Source organism: Heterodontus francisci, chromosome 38, assembly GCF_036365525.1.
Source record: "Heterodontus francisci isolate sHetFra1 chromosome 38, sHetFra1.hap1, whole genome shotgun sequence".
NCBI lineage: Eukaryota > Metazoa > Chordata > Chondrichthyes > Heterodontiformes > Heterodontidae > Heterodontus > Heterodontus francisci.
The window spans coordinates 31,695,498-31,720,842 of NC_090408.1; the positions used below are offsets into that span (position 1 = coordinate 31,695,498).

At 40.2% G+C, this 25,345-nt stretch overlaps 1 protein-coding gene across 2 annotated transcripts; it reads left to right on the forward strand.

Annotated features, from left to right (window-relative positions):
• Positions 1 to 588: 588 nt before the first annotated feature.
• Positions 589 to 11,262, forward strand: parp16 (poly (ADP-ribose) polymerase family, member 16). 2 transcript variants are annotated; one of them, XR_010969729.1, is made up of 7 exons: positions 589 to 873; positions 1,579 to 1,716; positions 4,033 to 4,239; positions 5,342 to 5,513; positions 6,299 to 6,443; positions 6,579 to 6,799; positions 7,201 to 7,289. XR_010969729.1 is itself a non-coding variant. In XM_068018048.1 (6 exons), the coding sequence occupies exons 1-6, from the start codon at positions 679 to 681 to the stop codon at positions 7,343 to 7,345; spliced, it is 1,002 nt and encodes a 333-aa protein (XP_067874149.1). In that variant the 5' UTR covers positions 589 to 678; the 3' UTR covers positions 7,346 to 11,262. The 2 variants fall into 2 exon arrangements, 1 of the variants encoding a protein (XP_067874149.1); XM_068018048.1 differs by lacking the exon at positions 6,579 to 6,799 and having other exon boundaries at positions 7,201 to 11,262.
• The last annotated feature ends 14,083 nt before the right edge of the window (positions 11,263 to 25,345 follow it).

Below are 25,345 nucleotides of genomic sequence, written 5' to 3' on the forward strand. Positions count from 1 at the left end.
GAAATACGTCAATGACTTAAACATGGTAAATACATTTAACTGAAAAACTGGTCATTGTGGCCCTAGTTTTCAATCTAGCAGTGTAAATCTCAAGAGCAAACCTGCGTGCATTTGGAAGATAACTCCATTTAAAATTATTTAGATGGAGCAACAGTAAATGCAAAATAAGAATAGTGATAGAAGAGAGAGATAGATTAGGGGAAAGGGAAGTTGGGGAAACAATTTTTATTTGAAATTGTTTCAAAGTGTTTATTTTTGCAGTCTAGGATTAATATTAAGAGCAATGCTGATAAATGAGTCCTCTTATTAGTATTTATTTCACTATTGTGTGTATGAGTTGAATTTTGTTTTAAGCATAGCTTGATGGAACCTGCACCTTGTCCTGCTGGCAATCAGGGTTAAAGTGTAGATTTGTCAGTCCCTCTTGTAGCAAAGGTATTATTTAGTTGAAGTGATTAAATTATTATGATTGAACCTAATTATTATTGTGCAGTGATGGGATGGCTTTGCTCCCTGGCACCATGGTAACTGGGGAGGGCAGCTTGACCCGGAAACGGAAGTGGGCGTTGGTTGCCGAGGGCGACATTTCCTTGTTGCTGCTGGGGGGGGCTGAAGCTGAGAGTTTGTATTTTATTTTTTGGGAGTTTTATTTACTGGCTCTTTCCCCCGGGCGGAGGGATGCAGGGCGACCGCCGGGGCTGGGCTCTGGGCCTGGGGGAGGCGATGGAGGAAAGCCTGAGGAGGGACCTGTTGGCGGCCGACCTCAAGTGCAGCCTCTTCATCTCGGCCTTGCAGAGCTACCGGCGGGACTCGGTGCTCAGGCCCTTCCCGGCCCCTTACTTCAGCGGGGAGAATAAGGACTTCGATGCATTGGTGAGTGGTTGGGGGTGTAGGTAGGTGAGGAGTGGAGGTGGGTGGGAGAGTGTATGTAAATAGATGGGGGGTGCTGGGCAGTGGAGGGGATTTTGGGTGGAGTTGAGGGTGTTTGGAAGGGGTGGGATGGGTACAGTTTGTGTGCGGGGGAGGTGCAGGGGGTTGGGTAGGGGATGGAGTGGAGTTGATTGGGGGGGGGGTGGAGGGGGCGTAGGAGGGAGTTGGGGTGTCGGTGAGTGAGAAGTGGAGTTGGGTGGGAGGGTGTATGTAGATTGATGGGGGGTGCTGGGGAGTGGAGGGAATTTTGGGTGGAGTGGAGGGTTGAGGGTGTTGGGCAGTGGAAGGGGCGGGTGCAATTTGTCTGGGGTGGGGGTGGAGGTGCAGGGGTTGGGTAGGGGATGGAATAGAGTTGATTGGGGGGTGGTGGAGGGAGTTGGGATGCAGATGGTTGGAGGGGTCTGTGGGGGAACACAGGCCTATCAATCCTGGGGTATAAGTGTGGCTCTGGCTTGCTGTCGGCTCTCGGCTTATGTCTGGGCTGCCCATCAGTCATTCGGGGACACTTGAGTCATGGAGAACAACACTGTAATTTGTGCCAGTTCTGCCCAAAGCAGAACATCTACCCCTTGATCTTTAACTTTATGGTGTTGTAGAATATTAAATATATGGTATGTTTTTGTACTGACAGATTGTGTCTGCTTACAGCTTGCTGATGCCCAGAATCTGCCAAATTTAAAACAATTGCTACACTCTAGAACAATCCCACAAAAAAGGACCTTGGAACTTCTCAACTGGGCCTGTTTGTCAAAAAACCTAACTATTAAAAGTTTGGAGAAAAAGGGGGTAAGAGCCTCTTTGTGTTATTGAAAACTTTCAATAACTGATTAGACAGTGTTGAAACTTCCTATAGTCAGGAATACATATACCTCCAGTATAATTTCAGTTGAAGTCACACACCATCCTGACTTGGAAATGTATTGCCATCCCTTCGTCATCACTGGGGTAAAATCTTGGAACTCCCTACCTAGCAGCAATGAGGGAGTACTTTCACCTCAGGGACAGCAGCAGTTCAAGAAGGCGGCTCATCACCATCTTTTTTCTTTCTTGGGATTTGAGTGTCACTGGCAAGGCCAGTATTTGTTGCCATCCCTAATTGCCCTTGAGAAGTTGGTGATGAATTGCCATCTTGAACATTGCAATCCATCTGTTGTAGGTATACCTACAGTGCTACCAGGAAGGGAGTTCCAAGTTTTTGACCCAGCGACCGTGAAGGAGCAGCAAGATACTTCCAAGTCAGGATAGTGTGTGACTTGGAGGGGAACTTGCATGTGCTGGTGTTCCCATGCGTCTGCTGCACTTGATCTTCTAAATGGTACAGGTGGTGGGTTTGGAAGGTGCTGTTGAAGGAACCTTGGCGAGTTGCTGCAGTGCATCTTGCAAAGGGTACATGCTCCTGGCATTGTGCACTGGTGGTGGAAGGAGTGAATTCTTAAGGTGGTGGGTGGGGTGCTGGTCAAGTTGGCTGCTTTATCCTGGATGGTCTCAAGTGTTGTTGGAGCTGCACTTATCCAGATAAGTGGAGAGTATTCCATCGCACCCGCATTTCCCTAGGATGATTAGGAATGTGCAATAAATGCTGGCCTTGTCAGCAATGCCTACATTCCCTGAATGAATAAAGTAAAAGGCTATTTTGGACAGCAAAAAAAAGTTTATTGCACCAGGAATCACTGAATAATCTTGCCACCATGGAATGTCTTTTTCTGCAAATCTTTAGGGCATAAACTATATGTCACCTAAATGAGTCTGTAGAACTGCTTTCACAGGAACGATACATATAGGAGTTACAGTATACAGTGATGTGCATAAGATGCTGTTTAGAGATGCAAACAAAGGAGTTAACAATTGTAGAGATATGGGTGTAGCCATCCTGCTGCTTTGGATGCGGCTGTGACTTGTTCCAGAATTACTTTTGGATTCAGTTTTGATTTCAAAGAATAGTGCTGGAACATTTCACTCGTCCCTTGTAAGTGTTTTAATTCTTTGTTAATTTATAACTAGAACTTGAGATGCTGCTGCAGGCAATTTGCCATGTCTGAAGGATTTTCATTGATATACTAGATTGATAATCTTATTGTTTGTGACTTACCATGTGTGTGCTCTATTTCTTGGTAAATTAGTGAGAAATGACAACGAAGTAGGAAAGTAGGCTCTTTCACAGCAAAGATTACCCACTGTCATTTTGTAAAGTCTACAATTTTGTTGGTACTTACAGGTAGATACATTGACGCATTAAGGCAGGAAACTGCAAGTTCTTTGTGAGTTCAGGGTAATTTGTTGCTCAACTTTGGCTGTGTGATGGTGTTTTGTGGGTCCCGCCTCTATAGTGAGGGTTCTTGTGGAGGTGGGCCATTTGCTATGTAAATTTTTGGGGCCAGTCTAATGGAAGAAATGCCTTGTTCACTAGTGGTCTTGTTTGAGGTTGGTTTATTTTTACCTTTGGTGGGATGCGGGCTTTTGGCGGAAGTCAGGTTTTATGGGCAAAGATGTCTGCGTTCTGTAGGCTTCCTGGAGAGAACATTCTACCAGAGTTCAAGGTAGAGAATGTATGTTATCCAATAATGTGGTCCACACTTTTTTGTGGAAGGGGGAAGTATTTTTCTATCATGGGGGGGAATGCATCTTTTCACAGTGGATTGTGATGGGGGGGGGGGGGGGTGGTGGCGGGGGAGTGTGAAATTAAAGCCGAGCATTTGAGGCTTTGCTTGTAACTCCATCTCTCTATTCCAAAGTGATAGGTTAGTGATTGAAGCTGACGATTTCCCACATGGTAAGTTTGCAGGTTTTACACTGTATCAGGGCGATGCAGTGTGCAGAGCAGCAGCTGCTCTGCAAAGTACATGTGATAATTAGAGGACTGATTGCTTAAAAGGTTTATCTCATCATGCCATACTGTTAGTTGTTGCATACGGAGTGGTACTGATGACAGATCTACCTACTTATGGTCAGGGATTGTGTCAAGAGAATTTGAAGGAGTGAATAAAGTATTAGTTATCTCACCGCACTCCCCCCTACCCCGCCATCACCAAAAACCAAAGACTTCAAGTATTCAGATATATTTTGCAATAGCAATTTTTACAGGGAATCTTGTTTGTGTTCTAGTTTGACGATATCCAGGAACTCATTGGGTTCACAACACCCTCTGCTGCTACACCAGACTTCCTGTTTGAGATTGTTTATTGTGATCAGATGAATGCCAAGTTCGAGGAAACCAAAGGAGATCGAGATCTCATCTATGCATTTCATGGGAGCCGACTCGAGAATTTTTATTCTATAATACATAGTGGTTTACAGTGTCATCTAAACAAGGTCAGGAATTCATTGTTTTCATGTGGGGTAACATGGTTGCAACATTATTTTATTTAAACGAGCATTCTATCATAGGCTGTACAGGCTCTTAAATTAATCATTAATTTTAAGCATTAAATCTCATTTTATAGCAAAAAAAATTAGGTTGGGTTTAAACAGCAATTTTAACATTGCTGTAAATTGGTGCTCCTACTTGAGTATTCTCTGACGTCATCCCCATTCTCCTTTGCCCCATCCATGGAGTACTCTTGGGCCTTGCAGCACAGTCAATGAGCACTCCCATCTGGCAACATTCTCCCCCATCCCCCAGAGTTGCTGCAGCCCAGCCCCCCACTTTACTCCCTGGCTTGATGTCAATCTCAGTTTCTCTCTTATCTGTTCCAGTACTGCAGAATCTCTGATATCCTCTTTGTTGGGTACTTTCAGGCTTTGATCTTTGTGCTCACTCGAGTCCTTAGCATCGGTAAGAAATGGGGAGACGGTGGCATAGTGGTAATGGTCGCTGGAGTAGTAATCCACAGGCCCAGGCTAATGCGGTGGGGACCCTGGTTCAAATCCCACCATGGCAGCTGGTGGAATTTAAATTCAATTAATTTAATAAAAATCTGGAATCAGTTTCATGGCCCTAGTACTATCATTTATTGCAGTAAAAACCCATCTAGTTCATGTCCTTTAGGAAAGGAAATATGCTGTCCTTGCCTGATTTGGCCTACCTGAGACTCCAGATCCATAGCAATGTGGTTGACTCTTAACTGCACTCTGAAATGGCCAACAAGCCACTCAGTTCAAGGGCAATTAGGGGTGGGTAACAAATGCTGGCCTGCCAGCGACGCTCACATCATGTGAAAGAATAAAAAAAATACTGACTATATGATTAAAGGAACATAGAATTACGTAGAAATGATAACACGGAAACAGGTTGTTTCCCCCAATCAATTGGCGGTTATCCTCCATGTGAGAACTTCTCATAGTGCCATATGTGCCTACCCCTGCCTTTGACACTAATTACTTCAAAAAAAAAATGCAAATGACATAAGAGTACTGGTTTGTTCACTTGCTCTGAAGGGTTGTGTATGTTCAGACATTGTTCTTTTCTTCATAGACTTCTCTCTTTGGGGAAGGAACCTACCTTACCAGTGACCTGAGCTTGGCTCTTCTTTATAGTCCCCATGGTAATGGCTGGCACCAAAGCATTCTGGGACCTGTCCTTAGCTGTGTTGCAGTTTGTGAGATCATTGACCATCCTGATGTTAAGTGCCAAGTTAAAGGAAAAGGTATCATTTATTTTGAATCTTAGGATAAATATTTTGTAAGTAAGAAGTATGATTGTTGTACCAATACTGTAAATACCTGTTTTTGTATTTGGGCTTGCTTTCATCCAGCCATCAGTGAGTTTAGAAGATTAAGGGGTATATTAATTGAGGTGTTTAAGATGAAAGAATTTGATAGGGTAGAGACTATTTCCTCTGGTTGGGGAGTCCACAGCAAGGAGTCATAAGCTTAAAATTAGAGCTTGGCTGTTCAGGGGTGATGTCAGGAAGCACTTCTTCATGCAAAGGGTAGTGGAAATCTGGAACACACTCCCCTGAAAAACTGTTGAGACCACGCCAATTGAAAGTTATGAAACTAAAATTAATCTATTTTTGTTGGGTATGGAGCAAAGATGGGTAAATGGAGTTGCGGTACAGATTAACCATGCTTAAATTGAATGGTGAAAAAGACTCAAGGGGCTGCGTGGCCTGCTCCTGTTCCTATTTTGATTGTCTCCCGACACTTGGGTGTTAAAGCAAACCAAATTTTTCCTCAAAAGGAATTCCCTAACTGTATAAATTTTTCAATATTCTTAAGCTTATACCGCTTTGAACCATTACTGCGGCTGCAACTATAGAAATATCAGCCCAAGTTTTAGTGACACTGAGTGACTAAAAACTCCTGGGCTCAGTGATGCATGACATTCACACTTTAAAACCCTATTATATGTCATAGATTTATGAAATAAATTATCTGTTTTTCTACGTTCTCCTATGCTTGTAAGTGAATGTTGCTAGCTTGATTCTAGATGCTGGCGGCATAGATCGACGAAGAGCAAGGGTGAAAAACAGCGAAGGGGGGGATGTTCCACAAAAATACTTCGTGGTCACAAACAACCAGCTGCTAAGAGTTAAATATCTGCTCATTTATTCTGAGAAACTGCACCGAAGAAGGTAAATTCAACTTCTGTTAAATTTTACCAAGTATTTACGCAGCCCTCTGACTAAATCATTGGACTCATTCTGGAGCTATTTCTTTTAATTTGGCCATAAATGCACTGAATTCAACAGGCTTTCTTTTTTGTACAGATCAAATTGAATGACAGTGAGCAAATGGCTAATCTGGGGTTTGGAGATGGCTCTTTTAGGCTTCACTTTTGTCTGACAAACTTTGTCGAGACATTTTGGTTGACCTTAATGAACACTTCCTACAGGTTAAAATATCTATCTGCAAGAGCTTTGAAAAAAGATTGTATCAGGGCATTGAATGCTACTGACATGTGCAGTACTTGTGAGCAAGTATATTGGAGGTAAATTTTCACTATTTGTACTTAATACTGATGCTAGCATTAGGAAGCGAAGGAAAATATACCACATGGTGAAAACCTGCTGTATCATTCTGTTAGATACTGAAGCTGTTTTTTTTTTATTTTCCAATTCCTGCCCTTTCTCCATATCCATTGTATCTTCAGTTTCTAAGTAAGTGCCTATTGCTGTTTTAAACACTTCAGTTGATTCTGTGTCTATGGCTTTCTGTGGCAGTATATTTCACATCTCTGGAGTAGCTTTTAAATTGCTTATTGTCAAATTTTGATCTTGAAAATTATAACTTTTTTAACCAAAGGATCAAAAGTTAGTAACACTTGCTTTGTAAGGTTTAGTGCATCTTTAGTAAGCTGCATTATAATTATTTTCTGTTTTAATATTACAGACCCACGAAGCAGCCATCTTGGATCTCCCAACATAGTTTTATAGTCATGATGATGCTGTATTTGTTGCTCCTGATAGCTATTGGTGCCTGTAACTCGCCAGCTTTCCAGTATTACTGGAATCGATTTCTCGAATCAAAGCGATGAACTTGTTGCTGCAATGATGTTAACTGGCCAAAATGTTGACATGCACTACAATACTTACCTGATGCCTTAGATACCGCTGTTTTAGAAAGGCACAAGTCTGGACCAATATTAATTTAATTTACAAAATCAGTAGACACCTTGCTGTGCCAAGAATGTTTTTCAGATTTTGGCGTTCTGTACTGTTCCGCTGCAACTCTTTAATGGTTCTATTTAATTCTGAATAGTGTGTACTTTTGTGTTACTCATGGGTGATGACTGGCTGTGCCAGGGAATGGGACAGTTTTGTTTCCAATTTTGCATCAGGCAGCAGTTTTCACCCCTGTGCTTAACATGGTGCAGGCATAGAATCATGTGCCTTTTGCATTGGTCCCACCAATTAGCTAGAGCTTAACATGGAAGTGAAATCTTCGATGCAGCTTATTCACCTAGGCCTCCAGTGCATCAGAGGCAACTGAAACCATTGCATTTGGAGTTTACATATTACTCTCAAATTTTTAAATTCTGACCTTGGCAGCCATTGGAGAGCGGAGATCATTGTGGCCCTGACGTGAACCTAAAGCAAGCTGAGGATATTAGAAAAACTTTAATTGTTTCCGATATGGTGATACAAATCCTATTAAGCAGATCATTTTCCAAGTGTGTTAAGATGCCTATTTTATATGTTCTTTACAATAACAGTGTAAAATATGACATATTTGGCATCAAAACAGCAGCAATGTCCCTGTAACAGGCTCGCTGTTTGTTCTCCCTGCAATTTTTTCCAAAAATTCCACAGTGAGATCCTTGGGGAGTAAACAAGGGCTATGAGCAAATAAAGAATGTACAATGAATAATTTTAAACTGTATTATACATTTTTATACTCTTGAACTGAACGTGGAGTTTGTTAGTAAGCTGTAGAACAGCACTTGCCTAGTAATGTCTCAAAGCATTAGCTGTACCCTGCATAAAGTACAGGAAAGTCTTTCTTGCTTTTAATGTAAATATTAACCCAAGGGCTTAATAGATCAGATTGAGGGCCGTTTTCAGCCTATAAAGTAAATTTATTCTTCCTTGGGTTACTGAAATCACTTCAGTAGAAATTTTCCTGCAGCTTTTATGGCTTCTATATTATAACTACCCTGTAACCCAACCTGTGGGAAGTATTTATATAATATATGTTATACTTATAGGCACCTGATTGATGGGATTTGCTTTGTGCGATATTTAACTATGGAAATAATTCCAAGAGTGATGAGTATTTCCAGCCTGTAAATTTTCTAAAGTAATTTTAGATTTTGACCTATTTGATGATACTAAGGTATGGCATCAATATAATTGATTAAGGGGATAAGATGTTTAGCAAATTAAATCTCCATCGCTACGTCCCAGTGTTGTTTAATCTAACAGGGTACACCCAAAATCGAATAACAGCAGGTCGTGCTATTCATCCAGTGCCTACTTGGAGTTTTAATCTGTTTGTTTTGTTCTGGTTCCAGTTTACCTCAACATCGATCATTTTCTATGAATATTTCATTACCAGCTAAAAATTCCTTGAAACTGATGTAATTTCAATGTTGTGACTTTGGTAGATCAAATATTGCCTAGTTTGTTTAAAGGGCAATGGTTATTTAAATTTCTTTACCACTTTTACTTCAAACAAAACCAGGTTCACATTGGTGAGGGGGTGTGGGTTGGAGAAAGTTCACTTTGGTTTTGGGGTGCTTGGTAGAATATCTTTCCAGATTGAGTATTTGACACAAGTCAGTTATTTGCAAAACCATACCTGTACTGGCTTTCTATGTTGAGTTGCAATGGAAGGCCAGATTCTACCTATAATAAAAACAGAAAGTGCTGGAAAAAATCAGCATGTCTGTCAGCATCTGTGGAGAGAGAAGTAGAGTTAACATTTCAGGTCAGTGACCCTTCTTCAGAACTGGCAGATATAAGAAATGTAAAAGATTTTAAGCAAGTAAAGTGGTGGTGGGGCAAGAGATAACAAAAGAGAAGATATTGATAGGACAAGGTCTCAGAATAGCTGACCAGAAGGTCATGGAGCAAAGGCAAACAATATGTGCTGAATCACAAAGAATTAGTACAGATAGGGTGTTAATGGACTGAAAACTGAACAGCCGCAAATACAAACATGAAAAAGCAATGGGTAGGCACAGTAGAAACAAACTGAACAAACTGAAACAAGCACAAAAAATAAAAGAAAAAATAACTAAAGATGAAAGTAAAACGAGGGGCCCGGTCATGCTCTGAAATTATTGAACTCAATGTTCAGTCTGGCAGGCTGTAGCGCGCCTAATCAGTAAATGAGATGCTGTTCCTTGAGCTTGTGTTGATGTTCATTGGAATACTGCAGCAATCCCAGGACAGAGACCTTGTTGCACTAATTAAAAAGGTACCATGTCCAGTAGCCTTAAACTTCTTGATGCTACTTTCACACGCCTTTTATACTGGTGTAAGAATGTAAATAAAAGAATAAAATGGGAAGTGCAGTAATCTGATGAGGGGAATGAAGCAATTTTCCTCTTTCCCTTCCCAAGTGCAGGATTGCAGTAATGTAGATTACTCATGTCTGATCCAGTGTTCTTGTCAGATTTGCTGATGACACCAAGATGGGTGGCATTGTAAGCAGTGTAAGCAATATTAAATTATATAGAAATATTGACAATGAGTGAAATGCATTTACCCATCCAATGTAGGCAAATGTGAGATTATCCACTTTAGACCTAAAAAGGATAGAACTGGGTACTTTCTAAATGCGGAAAAGCTAGAAACAGTAGAAGTCCAAGGAGTCTTGGGGATACAGATATATAAAGCATTAAAATGCCATGATCAGGTTCAGAAACTAATCAAAAAGGCTAATTGAATACTGGCTTCTATATCCAGAGGACTAGGGTACGAGGGGGTAGAAGTCATGCTTCAGTTACACACAGCTCTAGTTAGAGCAGTCCTGGAATACTGTGAGCAGTTCTGGGCACCATAACTTAGGAAGGATGTATTGGACATGTGAGGAAGTGCAGCGTATATTTGCCAGAATGATGCTTGGACTCCAATGCTTAAATTACAAGGACAGATTACACAAACTAGGGTTGTATTCTCTGGAATTCAGAAGGTTAAGGGGGTGATTTGATTGAAGTTTTCAAGATATTGGGGGGAACTGATAACGCAGGTAAAACTATTACTGCTGGTTGGGGAATCTAGGACTAGGGGTATAGTCTAAAAATTAGAGCCAGACCTTTCAGGAGTGAGATTAGCAAACACTTCGACACAATGGTAGAAGTTTTAAATTCTCTTCCGTAAATGGCAATTGATGTGAGATCAGTAGTTCGATCAATCTCAGATTTTGCATTTTTGTTAACCAAAGGTATTAAGGGATATGGGGAAAAAGGTGAGTATATGGAGTTGGCTCACAGATCAACCATGAACTAGTTGACTGACCGAACAGGCTCAAGAGGCTACGTGGCCTACTCCTGTTCCTATGATTCCCTGCTTTCTCCTGTTCTGGCTTCCCAAACTGTGTGCCTTTGGTGAGGTGCTCCCCACAATCACCAGTGCTGCTATTCAGGCAGTGGCTTAGGAATTGCATTAGAATAGCTCAGTGTCAACCTCCTGTCTGAATTAAGGAGATGTTTGGTCTCTGTGCTTACAGCAGCCTGTGTTCTGCAGGTCACATTTGACGGGAATTCATCTTAGATATACTTCTCTATGGAGTGAGTGTCTTCAAGTCCTGTGATCAGTTTTAAATTAAATAACCTGTTTGTTATATTTAACATTTTGAAGAACTGAATTATGACTCAGTCTTTTCTGTTGTGGGAATAAGTCTCATCATGTCAGTGCCTCTCATAATTTTATGCTTTATGAAAATGTTAATATTTTTACCCTAAGAGGATAGAGAGGAAATGACCAATAAAGCCTTTTGTTACTTATATTTTTTTTACAGTGAATTTACATTCTTTTACTAAATTTGGAAACTGCAACTTCCACCTGCATTGTGTTCAGGCAGCAGCATGTATTGACCCATATATATTTTCAATCACTTTGAATTTAAAGGTACCTCCTACAATTTTAACTTCTAGCCATGCAATTACACAGCACATTTAAACACAATCTAAAAGGTTGAAATCCAAAACCAGCAGCTTATTGCTCTTGGGATGTTGCTGGTACAGTGAAAGGAAGAGGAGGAATCTCAATGTGTTGCTGTCGCAGTGAAGAACAGAAGTCTTAAACTGAATGACAGGAGATGAGGTGAGGAGTTATTTATTAAGTTTCTTATCTTGGTTTTCCAGCCTGCATTTTGCAGCTTATTTTCATAGTTTCTCATTAATATTTTTCTATTTTGTTGGATTGTCTTTGGCCAGACTATTCCCCACCTGACTGCGTCCAACTTCCAGGTGAATTGCAAAATCCCCTCTTAAAGCCTCCCTAATTAAGGAGCAGGTTTGATTGACATATCCTCTTCCATGCCTTGCCTCCATCTGACAGCTTGACTGAAATTGGCATTGCTATGTGGGGAGCAACCTTTAGCATCAAAATTCCATGCATGCCTACTAGGATAACATGCATTGTGCGCACACAAATGTCATGGTGCGGTGTCTTGTACCAGGATGCCAATTTTACAAACTTAGAGCAGCAGAACTGCATCCTGCTTAGTCACTGCACATCTGAGAGTGTAATTTGGCAAGATTGTCTCAGTACCATATTTTTAGAATAAGTCACCTTCTTTCATAGTGGCCTGCATATAACTGTGTGTGCATGTTCCTATTCACCACTGACATGACTTATCAACATTCTAAAACTGTTTGCATTTACACATGAAGCTCTACTTAATTCACTAAGTGGCTGAACTGTTGAGACGAGTAAAGTGTACTAATTGTCCACTATCTAAAATCAGAAGTTAATTTGAAGTACAAGATACACTATGTTGCCTGTCAGATGCACATCACCTACTTGAGAATGTTCTAGTATATTTTGCACAAGAAATGTTTTGTTATATTGCGAGAACACTAATCTTATTTGTCGTACATGTTAAAAAAAGTTGATTTTATTTTGGCGTGACCTAGGTTTAATTCTAATTATTTGCCTGTGATTGCCTGACTGCTTTACTGGCATCTGGTGTGTTCTGAGTGATTTCAGCATTACTTAAACTGTTGCTTTCACTTGTACTGTCATTTTTGCTGTCCCTGTTAGCTATGGTTGGTACCTTTTGTAATGGTCTTGAGCTGTCACTACTGTTAGTGACTGTCACTACTAATTATTGCTTGCTAATCTCTATATGACTGGCACTGCTATTTATCTGTCAGTTTTTCTGTTACTGTCACTGTTTCTACTTTATTTGAACAGTGAGTAACAGTTTATCTGGCTTTCAGTACAATGTGGGTGATACTTGGGTGCCTCTCTATCACTGTCCTTCTATCTCATATGCCTGACTATCAAGCTATCCATACTCTCCAATTTTATTTTCTATTTTTAACCTGTTGTTCCCTCTTTGTTCATCACCCTTTTATCCCCTCCCACTGACTAATTCATATCAAATTGGTGTCTAGCTCTATGGAGACAAAACTGTAACCTGAATTCAATATAAACATTTTTCTCTTTTTTCAAAAAAATCAGCCCAGTTGAGATGAAAATTGAGAAGTTTCTTGCCGGTATATATGTTCAACTATGCAACTTATCAATATTCTAGAACTTGTTTGTATTTGTACATCAAACTTTATTCTCAACTCACTAATCACTGAACTGTTGAGAGGATTGCACAAAAAAACTAACTGTCGGCTATCTGAAGTCAGATGTTAAGTTGAATTACGTTATAAGCTACAAGGTCCACCTAGAAATATGTTACAGTTGTCCTATCTCAGCATTCAACTGTTCCTTAGATGATTCCAGGGGTTTGCCTTCCCTATTCTACCAGGAAATCCATTCCATGTGATGATCACTCTGTATGAAGGAAATGTTACAAACTCCAGGATTTATCACTAAGTGCTCATTTTATCAGTGGTTAAATGGGTAAAAGAAAGACTTGCATTTAAATGGTACCTTTCATGACCTCAGGATGTCCCAAAGTGCTTCATAGCCAATGACCTACCAGCTGCTTGATTATTTTCACACTTTGTAATGTTCGTTCTCTTGCTGAGGTAATAAGTTACAAGGACTATTTTCAAACTTTTTCTGTGGAAAAAGTGCAGACTTCGGTAATGAAACCATTTTGCAAAAATAAGTAGTTTTGAGTTTTGCTTTTTTAATACAGTAAGTAGTCTGTAGATGGACTAGTCTGAATCATGGGACTAATAGTTTTACACACAGGCTGATTTTGGATACTGTGGTTGATATTGATAAAAGAATAAGACTTGATTATACTGCTTGTGCTTTTTAGACACATTTTCTTGTGTAAGTGGCTGGATGACAGCTTGCATAGTAAACTGCACGTCCTATGAACCTGTTTTTAATCTCTGGTTCACCAAATTAGTCTGCTGTGTCTGTAGTAGCATAATTAATCTTGATTATTGTACATCGTTTACTGAAGAATACGTAGGATTCCCATTGAATCCATCATTCAGCCACTCTCTCTTTGTAGAAGTTAATTTATGGACATGTTTTTTTACAGTTTAAAAAAGATTCACAGAAATGGAAAATACTAAATAGCACAACATTAATATGAGAGGACTGGAATCCATCCATAAGGGCTTCATATACCCTCCACCGAATGTTGCCTTCAAAATTCCTTTCAGTTACTTTAAATGGATCAGATTCTTTAGGCAAATCAGATGAGCCTTTGCTAATTCTTGGATAAACAATAGGTATTTTTAAAGGATTATTTTATGCACCTCTGAAAGTGCAGCACTCCCTCAGTACTGCTCGCCTGAGTTAGCTTAGATTATGATGCCGGTACGGGCCCCAAGCCAAAAGTGTTTCCAGCTGAACTAGAGTTGACACGTTAAGGAATGTCAGTGACATTTTAATGTGCCAAAATGTAAAGTAATATATATATATTAGTACAGTAAATGTGAAACATACAATGGTTGGGCCAAATGGCTTTCTTCAATGTTCAAATTTCTGTGATGATTTCATTTTGTTTTAAATTATATTCACTTTATTGAAAATGTACATAGGCATATCCAGCAAAGGTTAATGATTGTGAAACCCCCCAAAAATTGGAGGTCAGAGCCAAGTTGTCAGCTGGAGACTGGCTAGGCAGGTGCCCACGTTCAGAGGTATTGCTCATGTAGACTAACATATTTGAGATACTATGATAAGGGCTGGAATGAGAAGGTCATAATTGGGATGGGTGACATTGCTAAGGAGCCATTGATGCTTCAAGTTATTTTTAATTGGCTGTGTGGGACATACAGGCCACTTAAGTTTGCTCCTACATGGAAATGTGAAACCGATATCCTGTTTGAAAATATTTTGCATTTTATTTTAAGATTTAATATATTTAGCTAATTCTTTAAAATACTAAAAGATTAACTAATTAAATTTTTGATGAAGGAAATGCAGTGGATGTTGTTTATATGGATTTTAAAAAAGCGTTTGATAAGGTACCACTTAAAAGGATGGTTAACAAAATTGAGGCTCTTGGATTAGGAGGTTCAGTGTCCAGTTGGATAAAAAATTGGCTTAAGGACAGCAAACAGCGAATCATGGTAAATGGTTGTTTTTCAGACGGGAGGATGGTAAACAGTGGTGTTCCCCAAGGGTCAGTGCCAGGACCACTTTTTTTTTGCTATATATAACGTGGATCTTGGAATACAGAGTAGAATTTCAAAATTTGCCAATGACACCAAACGTGAAGGTGTGGCAAACATGATCTGAACCACCTGCAACAGGATGCAGAGAGGTGATAGATGGAATTTAATCCTGACAACTGAGAGGTGATGCATTTTGGCAGAAGGAGTAGGGAGAGGCAATAAGTACTTAATGGGACAGTTCTAAAGAGTGTGCAGAAACAGGGACCAAGGAGTGCATGTGCATTGATCTTTGAAGGTGGCAGGGCATATTGAGAGAATGGTTAGCAAAGCATATGGGATTTTGGGCTTCATAAATATAGACATAGAGTACAAAAGCAGGGAAGTTATGCTGAACCTTCATAAAGCTCTGGTTAAAGTGGAGTATTGCATCCATTTCTGGTCACCACTCTTTAGGAAGGATGTGAGAGTCCTTGAGAGAGTGCAGAAGAGATTTACCAGAATGGTTCCAGCGATGGAGGATATTAGTTACGAGGTTAGGTTGGAAAAGCTGGGGTTGTTCTCCTTAGAACAAAGGAGATTGAGGGGAGATTTAATGGAAGTGTACAAGATTATGACAGACTTAGATAAGTCAGACAAGAAAAAATAGTTCCCGTTAACTAATGGTACAAGGACTAGTGGACACGAATTGAATGTTTTGGGCAAGAGATGCAGGGGGAATATGAGGAAGACCATTTTTACGCAGTGGGTGGTAATGACCTGGAACTTACTGCCCACAAAGATTGTGGAAGCAGAGATGATCAATAACTTCAAAAGTAAATTGGATGGTCCATTTGAAAAAAATAAACTTGCAGTGCTATGGGGATTGAGCGGGGGGGAATGGCACTGACTGGATAGCTCCGTGGAGAGCAGGCATGGACTTGATGGGCCGAATGGTCTCCACCTGTGCTGTAAATGACTGACTATAAATATCCAACTTGGTCACTCAACCTAACCCAAGGATACATAGGCTTGTTATAAAACCAAGTGTTCTTTTGTGGATATAAATAAAGATTTGTTTTCCTTATAGCAGTCACACCATTTGTGGTGCAGACACAAAAAACTGGTGTAAAACAGGGCATGCCAGAAGAGTGCGGTACATACCATTTGAGATACAGACTCTACAGTGCAGGTTGAAGTAGCACAGAAGGATACACTGGTAATAGCCATAGTGCCATCGCCATTAGGAGACCTTGATAGGGTGAGTTTATATAAAAATATGTCTGCATCATGTGCCCTAATGGAGTTGTCAGGAATAACTAATTATGTTAGTATCGGTTATTTGGTGTGTTCAGTATTCAATCCAAGTTTCTATCTGAGGTCTGATGAGCTAGCTTATTGGAGAATACCCAACGCAATCTTAGGTTTAAAATATACGGACACTTATTGGAATCTTGAGACATGCTAATTGTATTGTTAAAAGTCAAGTTTGATTTTGAAGACTAGATTTCTAAGAATTACTTTATGAAAGAATGGAATACGTTCAGAGAAATATTTGGCAGTTATGAATTTACTTTGGGATTGGAAGTAAATACAAGGTGATGTATTACAGAGAAAAGTGATAAGTTTTCTGTCACTGATAATTTAGAGCTTCACCGTCGGGCAGTGTTCTGGAAGCAAACCTCCTTTAAAATTTTGTCTTCATTATTGGTGGGCAGCCATAAAGACGGGGCTAAAATGTGGCGAGTCGAAGAGACTCAGTAGTTGGCAGGAAAAAAGACAGAGACGCAAGGGGAGAGCCAACTGTGCAACAGCCCCGACAAACAAATTTCTCTGCAGCACCTGTGGAAGAGCCTGTCACTCTAGAATTGGCCTTTATAGCCACTCCAGGCGCTGCTTCACAAACCACTGACCACCTCCAGGCGCGTATCCATTGTCCCTCGAGATAAGGAGGCCAAAGAAGATTGGTTAATATTTCTGTGATATAACTGTCTAAGTTTCTCACTTCAGATTTCACTCAGTGACAGTGGATTGTCAGAAAAAGTAATCCGTTATAAATTTAAATTAGAGGTTATTTAACAAAGCAAGAATTTGCTTTAAGTTAGTAAGCGTTAGGAATAATTTGGGCAGGGTAGTAGAAACAACGACATTGGGGGACATTCAAAATGAGGATGGATGCTGGAATTGGAGAGTTAGGCTACTGGAGGCATGAGATTAGGATTAATTGGCCTTTCATATCCTTGACTTTGTTCTTATACCAGCAGAGTTTAATGTGACAGCCATTTGTCATGAGTCCCAACTGACAGCCATTTGGTGTTGAAAGACGTTTCAGGATGTTGTGGATAAATAGAGGTCAGAAAAAATATATACGTAACCATATTTTATTTTCTCCTTTGATTAAAACGGTGTACCTTTAAGACAGGGAGAGAAGCTTTTGGATTTCGGCACAGTGTGCCAGCTGCATTTTGTTACCTAGGCGACAGCAGGAGAGAGAGGTGTCACATGGTATGGTTTCACTTAACTGTAAAAACCAGTCTGAACCAGTTTTTGAGAGACTCCAGCGAAGCATGCTACTGAAGAGAAGAGCTGTCTATTTTTCTCAGCAAAAATTCTACAAGGAGCTACAGGACAAGTTAATTGCCTAAGGAGGAAAAAAAAAAGCCTTTTTTTTTTAAAAGAGACTGTTGGTATTGCTGAAGTAAAGTTTCAACTGAAAGACTGTCGGTTTTAAAATTCAAGTTGACCTATTGGTGTGCTCATCATTGAAAGAACTGTTTGATGCCTGCTACAGCCGAAGTATTTTGAATGCCTATCAAGAACAGACTATTTCATCAAATCCGCATGGAGATTTCAAGTGGCATTTGATTATTTTCACATTAGAATACCTCATCCATCAGGAATGTACCCCACAAAGGCTTACTTATTTACTTAAGAAACAGCTAATTTTTAAAGCATCATTTTAATAAAGAAACCAGTTAACCATGATTTTTGTGTGTGTGAATGGGGGAATTTGGTTAAAATAAGTTATAAGGTCTTTAGACATAGGTTTATCTTAATGGTGTTTAAGATTTAGCTTTAATAAATAGTTAATTTATTGTTGTCTAAAGAGACCTGATTTGGTCTGTTTTATCCCAGCGGTTACTAGAGTGTTTAATTTGGCTGTTTTCCAGTTGGGTGGGAAAAGTTTATTATGAGGTGACCTGTGGAGTGATGGGACTGAATTGATGGTGCATTGCTCTCCCCTCGGTCCTAACAATATATAAAGCCTGTATGGGAAAGTAAGGAAAGAGGTTAAGAGAAGGATAAGGAAAGCACAGGAGTTGGAGGGGAGAACCTCAAAATATTAAGAATGGTAGAGTATTCTATAAACATACCATAAAAAGAGAATCGTTAAATGTGAAGTGGGAATCCTGAAAGAGGACATTGGTAGAGGTACTTAACCACTAGTTGCATCAGTATTTACAAATGAGAAGGAGGTAAATACTGAATTGGTTCAATGCGAGATGAAAGATAATAACTGAAAGGAAAATATTACAGAAGTTAGTTAAGAGAGGAAGACAAATTTTTGGAACCTGATGGGTACATGCAAGGATCCTGAGGGCAATAATGGAGGCCCAAGAAATTTTATTCAGCATTATGTTGAGAATGGATGTGACTGGAGAGTGGCCAATATACCGATTTTCAAAAAATGACATAACCCAGGTAATTACAGACGAGTTAACTAACATTGACAGAGAAAAACTTGGAATCTTGAAATGACTAAATGTCTAGATAAAGTAAAATAATTAGAATCAGCAGCATAGCTTTCAGATATGATAATGCTTGACAGAGCTGCTATTGCTCTGAGGAGGTGACATAAATGGTGAATGGGGGAAATGCAATGGATTTGGTTCACTTGGACTTTCAGAAAAGCTTTGACAAGATACCACAAAGGAGACTATTGGAGAAGATAAAAGGCAAGGAATCAAGTGAAGGGTAGCAAATAGATTAAACATTTCTTTGAAAGAAAAAAGAGGGTAAGAGTTAAAGGTAGTTTCTTGGTGAGTTAAGTGGTTGGAGTGTGTCGTGAGCTTCTGTTCTGAGACTGCTTCTGTTCCCCCTCTACAAGAATTTGGATATAGCGCTAGAGGTGTCAATTTGCAGATGATACTGAAATAGGCATAGTGATTAATTCTGAGGACTAAAGGCAACTAAAAAATGACATTGATAAGTTGGTGGAATGAGCAAATAAAACTGCAAGAATGTATTCAATGTCAGTACATTTTGGTTTCAAAAATGTAAAAATTATAGTTGGGGAGGGTTGGATAATGTGGAAAAGCAAAGGGTTTTGGGGCTTCAGGTTCACCAGGCATTAAAAGTAGCTCCTTAAGTGACAAAGATCTTTTAAAAAGCTAATAGAATGCGGGGTTTTATGGCAAGACAATATATACATTGCAATATAGTGGTTAATCAGAATCAAACCTGAATAAGACCACAGTTTGAGAGCTGCATGTAGTTTTGGGCTGCACAGTATAGGACTTGCGTTGAGACCAAGTCATTTCAAAAATTAAAATCTTTTTGTGAGAACATAACACAGCAGAGTATGGCTGATTGAGTGCTTAAAATTATGAAGAGATGGGACGGAGTAGATAAAAACAGTTTCCATTGGTTAAAGGAGTTGAGAATGAGGAGGCATAGCGCAATGAAATGCTACATTACCCCACTTAAGTGGATGGCCTTATTTAAACAATATGACTCGGCATTTTATCCTATAGCCCAGGGCACATTCTCCTCTTCTGCAGCATTTTGCTGACTGCTTCCAGCTTTTACAGCTCTTTTTAAAAACAAAACTTGCCCAGCATCAGCTTTTAGCCAAAACTGACTCCCAACATTCCCCCGCCCTCTTTCTCCTCTTTTCCCGCCCCCTTCCCCCCAAACCTTTCTCCCTCACCCCCCCCCCCCCCCCCCAAACGCGCGCGCACGCAAGCAAGCACAGGTCCTGCTGAGTTTGAATGATTGTTGCAGCAGAAATGTGTATGAGCTGCCATTGAAAAGTCAAACAATCTTTCATTGTCTCCAGAATGCTGAAACTTAATCTACACCTTTGCTGTGATCAAAGTTTATAGAGATATTGCCATTAGTTGCTTAAGCAAAAACATCTTTTAGAAGATAACAAAAGTTGGTTAAAAATACAAACCCTATTCGTGTTTATTTGTTTTGTAACTTTGATTTTAAATACAAGATCTGATGGTTAAAGAATCCCTGCTTAAGAGATTTTTGTATGCAAGTGAAACTTTAATCTAGAGCTCCAATGTTATTGGTCAGCCAGAGCCTGATTTGCCTACAATACAACAGCGACAACCTTTTAAAAGAACATCATTGGTGGGATTGTGCTTTGGGATGTCCTAAGTGCACGTTAAGTGCTCTGTTGACCCATGAGTTTATAGCCCTGCTATGATATATTCATATAATGCATAAAACTGCTCTGGGATTGCTGGTCTCATCTAGTTGGTAAAGTAGGCTAACCATTTATAGTACTTAAACATGTAATCAGGACCAGTCCAAAGGGCAGCACTGCGTACCACTGTCACCCTAACGAAGACATTACTACAATTCCTCCCCCTCTAGAGGAGGGCAACAGTGATACATAAATGGTCCAATCATCCTAGGAAATGTACAAAATTAAAAAAAAAACCTAACTCATATCAGTGTTTCAGTCTATGTGGAATTGTAAGAACTGTTTAGAAATCGTGATGCAGAGGCAGGAAACAACCCACTCGGTCTTATTCGGCAAACTTGATAATGAACCCCTATTTACCTTCTGTTTCGACTATTAGGAGAGATGAATCATCATGTGATTTTAAATGAGCAGTTGTCTGAATAAAGAGCTTTTTCATTAGGTGTTTGAGCGCATAAGGATGTGACAAAGGTGCACTTTAATCACACCAAAGCGGATTGTTGTTTATGCGGCAATGGCATTGAATCCTCCTTGTGTGTGTCAGTCACTGTCTCCTAAAGACTTTGATTTCAAAGGAACTTTTGTACCTTATGCTGTACAAGAGGCACTCTGCTATCTCAAAGCTCTTTCCAGCTAATTCATCTCTCTTTCATTCCCAGCAAATCAATCAGTTTTAATTGGATCTCCTCTGTAAAATAATGGTAGCTTTTACTGCCTGCAGCCACTCAGCTTGTATGTGTGATTTCTTCATTTGATAAAGAACCAACAGTAGCAAGTAATAGAAGCAAAATACTGTGGATGCTGGAAATCTGAAATAAAAACCAAGTGCTGGAAATGCTCAGCAGGTCTGGCAACAACTGTGGAGAGAGTGAGTTCATGTTTCAGGTCTGTGATCTTTGATCAGAACTAGTAACAAGTAAATGCTTTGAATGCATTTGGAGTTCTGGACTGCCTTGTTGCAAGCCCACTCACTTGCCTTAAGTCCTCACAACCCGAGTAATCTTGAAGCTGAATAATGAATGGGCGGGCCCTAACATTCCAGCACCCTCCACAAAAACTGTCTGCTGCCTCAACTCAGTGTCTAATGGAAGTCTTCTCCCCTCCCTTCTGCCTCGATGTGCCTTAAGATCCTTAACTAGATGATCTTGGCTTTGTCATGGAATACTATCCTACTGCATAGAATGGTATGAAGCATGAGTGTTCTACAATGTCCTGAGCATGTGTGTAAATGTTTTGTACATAATGCAATAAGTTTGAAGGTTTTTTAAAAAAGTCCCTAAAGTATAGAAGGTTACTCTTTTGTTTTTGCATTAAAATAAGCCTTTAGAAGTTATCTTTATACTAGGGATTTCTAAAAGTTTCTGTGGTTTCCAATTGATACAGTGCCTTATCCCGGTCTGAGAGATTGCCAGTACTGTCTGAATAAGTGTTAAAAGTTTAAACTTTAGCTATAATGCTTGCAATTTGTATTCATACATGGGGAGTGGCACTTGATTGCATTAGCAGAGGCCTGGAACCCATGGAAAAGGGGAAGAGAAGGCAATTCAGGAGGCACAGGTTTGTAAAGTAGTATTTGTAAACGGTGAATTTGCATGAACCTTTCTGAAAAGCTGAGTGCGGCACTTACTACCATCCGTTATCATGTGACTGATTCTCTGTTACTGTGAGCGCTTTTCTCGGTTTATTGGATTTTGTACAATTCAGTAAAAATGATAAAACATTTCAAATTGCTGAGGTAATTATAACCTTCGAAAGAGATAGAACTTCCTGAATATGGTTTGCATTGCAATCATTAATTTTTCAAATAGATCGGAGACTACTATGCATTTGATGTAATAAATTAATGGGAATAGTTGTTTATCTGTTACATTGTGCAGCTGATTATATATCTGAATGAAGATTGTATATCTATGGAAATGTCAGCTGATTGGGCCACTAACGTTTATCAACAATGCGAAATATTTATTGGATGGAGATATTGATTAAAATTTAACAGATGATGAATTAGCCAATAGTAATTCTGCAGTTCCTGAAGAACTGCTTTCCTTTGCACATCGGAATGTTCCAATAAACCATTCGAATTGTTCCGATACCACCAGTACAGTCTGAGGCAACCAACATGACAATTTTCTGTTTCCTGCCACACAAAGAGCTGAGACACTGAGGGTACATCTCGGATGCACAGCTTAATCCCATGACCACGATTAACTCTTTGCTGTTGTCAAAGCAGAGGTTTAATCATCCCATTGGGGTCTAGTCGCTACACCAAATGCTTTGTTTTAATATGCAATGACTGCAGCTGTACCAGTGAAGTTGGCGGGGTGGGTATAAAAACAGTTCCATGCTGGAGAGAAATTAAGTAGAAAGTGCATGGGAGGAATAGGAGGAAAAATGGGAAACCTGGGGAAGAATAGTTAAGAGTTATCAAAGTCCGTGTTCAGACCAAAAGGCAGCAGGGTGCCAAAGAGAATAATGAGATGCAGTTCTTGAAGTTTGCTTTGGGCCAGGCAGAAATATCAGAGTGGGAATGGGAAAGAGAGTTGTTGTGGCGAGTTACAGGGGGGCTAGCTCATACTGGCAGACAGAATGGGGATGTTTGAGTGGCCGCCCAATGTGAGTTTGTTCTGTGCGATGCACCGTGAGCTGTAAAGTATATCAGATTGGAGGAAGAACCTGTAAATTGCTGTCTGATAAGGAAAGGAGTGTTTGTACCCTGGGCAGTGGTGTGGAAATTCAGAAAGGCCAGTTGCATTTGCTGGATTTGCACAGGAAGGGCAAATGGAGGTTTGGATGGTGATAGAGTGTACAAGGGTATCCCAGAGAGAATGGTCACTCTGAACAGCAGAAATAAGAAGGGAAGGAAAGATGGGGCTTGGATCAAACTGTAGCTGGTGGAAAGAGCAAAAGAGAGGAAAGGGATAAAAAGACGAATGGGATTGAAGGAGAGGGAGAGTGGAAGCACATAAAATGGGGTATACATGTTCAGTTTACAGTCTAGTGAAAAATGTGAGATAACAGGATTGCGGAAGAGGAGATTGGGAAGAAACATAATCCAAATAGTTTTGGGAGTCTGTTGGCTTGTAATAGATCTCAGTGCAAAACTCATTGTCAGAGATGAATGAAGAAATACAAATGAAGGGATTGAAAAATCCGAGATGGACCAAATGAAGGTGCAGGGCAAGTGGAAATAGAAAGCCGAGTAAATTAGTTTTGTCAGATCAAAGCAAGAGCAGGAAGCAATTTCAATAGAGTCATCGACATAAAGGAGGAAGAGATCAGGGAGGGTGATGCTAGAGCTTGTAGAGTGAACAGGAGAGTGGGTTTAGACTGGGAGGCTCCTGTGAAGATGAGCGCTGGCCTGTCCTGAATGGGACTGTTTCTGTGCTGCCACGTTTTGAGATTCTACAAGCAAAGCTTTCAAACGCTTAGATATGCACCACGGGATTATTGTGGATAGATGGACTGAAACTCTTCCACCTGAAACTATTATGCATTTATTTTTTTTTAAAAACTCATCAGTTACTTATAAAATAAAACTTTCAATTTGACATTAAACAGCCAGTTCAGCAGTTTACATCAAATATTTAATTGAAGTTATGGTTGCTGGTCAGATAAAATGTGTGACGCTGCATTGTGCCAAAATGTTTTTTATTTTATTCGTTCGTGAGATGTGGGCATCGCTGGCAACACTGGCATTTATTGCCCAACCCTTATTGCCTTCAAAGAAGGTGGCAGTGAGCTGCCACCTTGATTACAACAGAGTGGCTTGCTAAGCCATTTCAGAGAGTCTGCAGTCGCATGTAGGCCAGACTGGGTAAGGACGGCATCTTTCCTTCCCTAAATGACAGTGAGTCTGGTAGTTTCATGGTAACCAGCTTTTTATTCCTGATTTATTTAATTATCTGAATTTAAATTCCCCAGCTGCCGTGGTGAGATTTGAACTCCTGTCTCTGGACCATTACTCTAGGCCTCTGAACTACTAGTCCGGTAACACAACCATGATGCTACCACACCCTTTTTTTAGAATTAGAACATTACAGCGCAGTACAGGCCCTTCGGCCCTCGATGTTGCGCCGACCTGTGAAACCATCTGACCTACACTATTCCATTTTCATCCATATGTCTATCCAATGACCACTTAAATGCCCTTAAAGTTGGCGAGTCTACTACTGTTGCAGGCAGGGCGTTCCACGCCCCTACTACTCTCTGCGTAAAGAAACTACCTCTGACATCTGTCCTATATCATCATCCGAGGAAAAAGACTCTCACTATCCACCCCATCTAACCCTCTGATTATCTTGTATGTCTCTATTAAGTCGCCTCTCCTCCTCCTTCTCTCTAACGAAAACAACCCCAAGTCCCTCAGCCTTTCCTCGTAAGACCTTCCCTCCATACCAGGCAACATCCTAGTAAATCTCCTCTGCACCCTTTCCAAAGCTTCCACATCCTTCCTATAATGCGGTGACCAGAACTGCACGCAATACTCAAGGTGCGGCCTCACCAGAGTTTTGTACAGCTGCATCATGACCTCGTGGCTCCGAAACTCGATCCCCCTACTAATAAAAGCTAACACACCCTATTAACCTGGGTAGCAACTTTCAGGGATTTATGTACCTGGACACCAAGATCTCTCTGTTCATCTACACTACCAAGAATCTTCCCATTAGCCCAGTACTCTGCATTGCTGTTACTCCTTCCAAAGTGAATCACCTCACACTTCTCCGCATTAAACTCCATTTGCCATCTCTCAGCCCAGCTCTGCAGCCTATCTATGTCCCTCTGTACCCTACAACACCCTTCGACACTATCCACAACTCCATCGACCTTCGTGTCATCCGCAAATTTACTAACCCACCCTTCTACACCCTCATCCAGGTCATTTATAAAAATGACAAACAGCAGTGGCCCCAAAA

Excerpts from the sequence above, each read along its gene's own strand:
- parp16 (XM_068018048.1), top strand. The coding sequence starts at position 679 with ATGCAGGGCGACCGCCGGGGCTGGGCTCTGGGCCTGGGGGAGGCGATG. Across the intron at positions 874-1,578 it reads ATAAGGACTTCGATGCATTG|CTTGCTGATGCCCAGAATCT; the intron begins GTGAGTGGTTGG and ends GTCTGCTTACAG. Across the intron at positions 4,240-5,341 it reads TACAGTGTCATCTAAACAAG|ACTTCTCTCTTTGGGGAAGG; the intron begins GTCAGGAATTCA and ends TTTTCTTCATAG.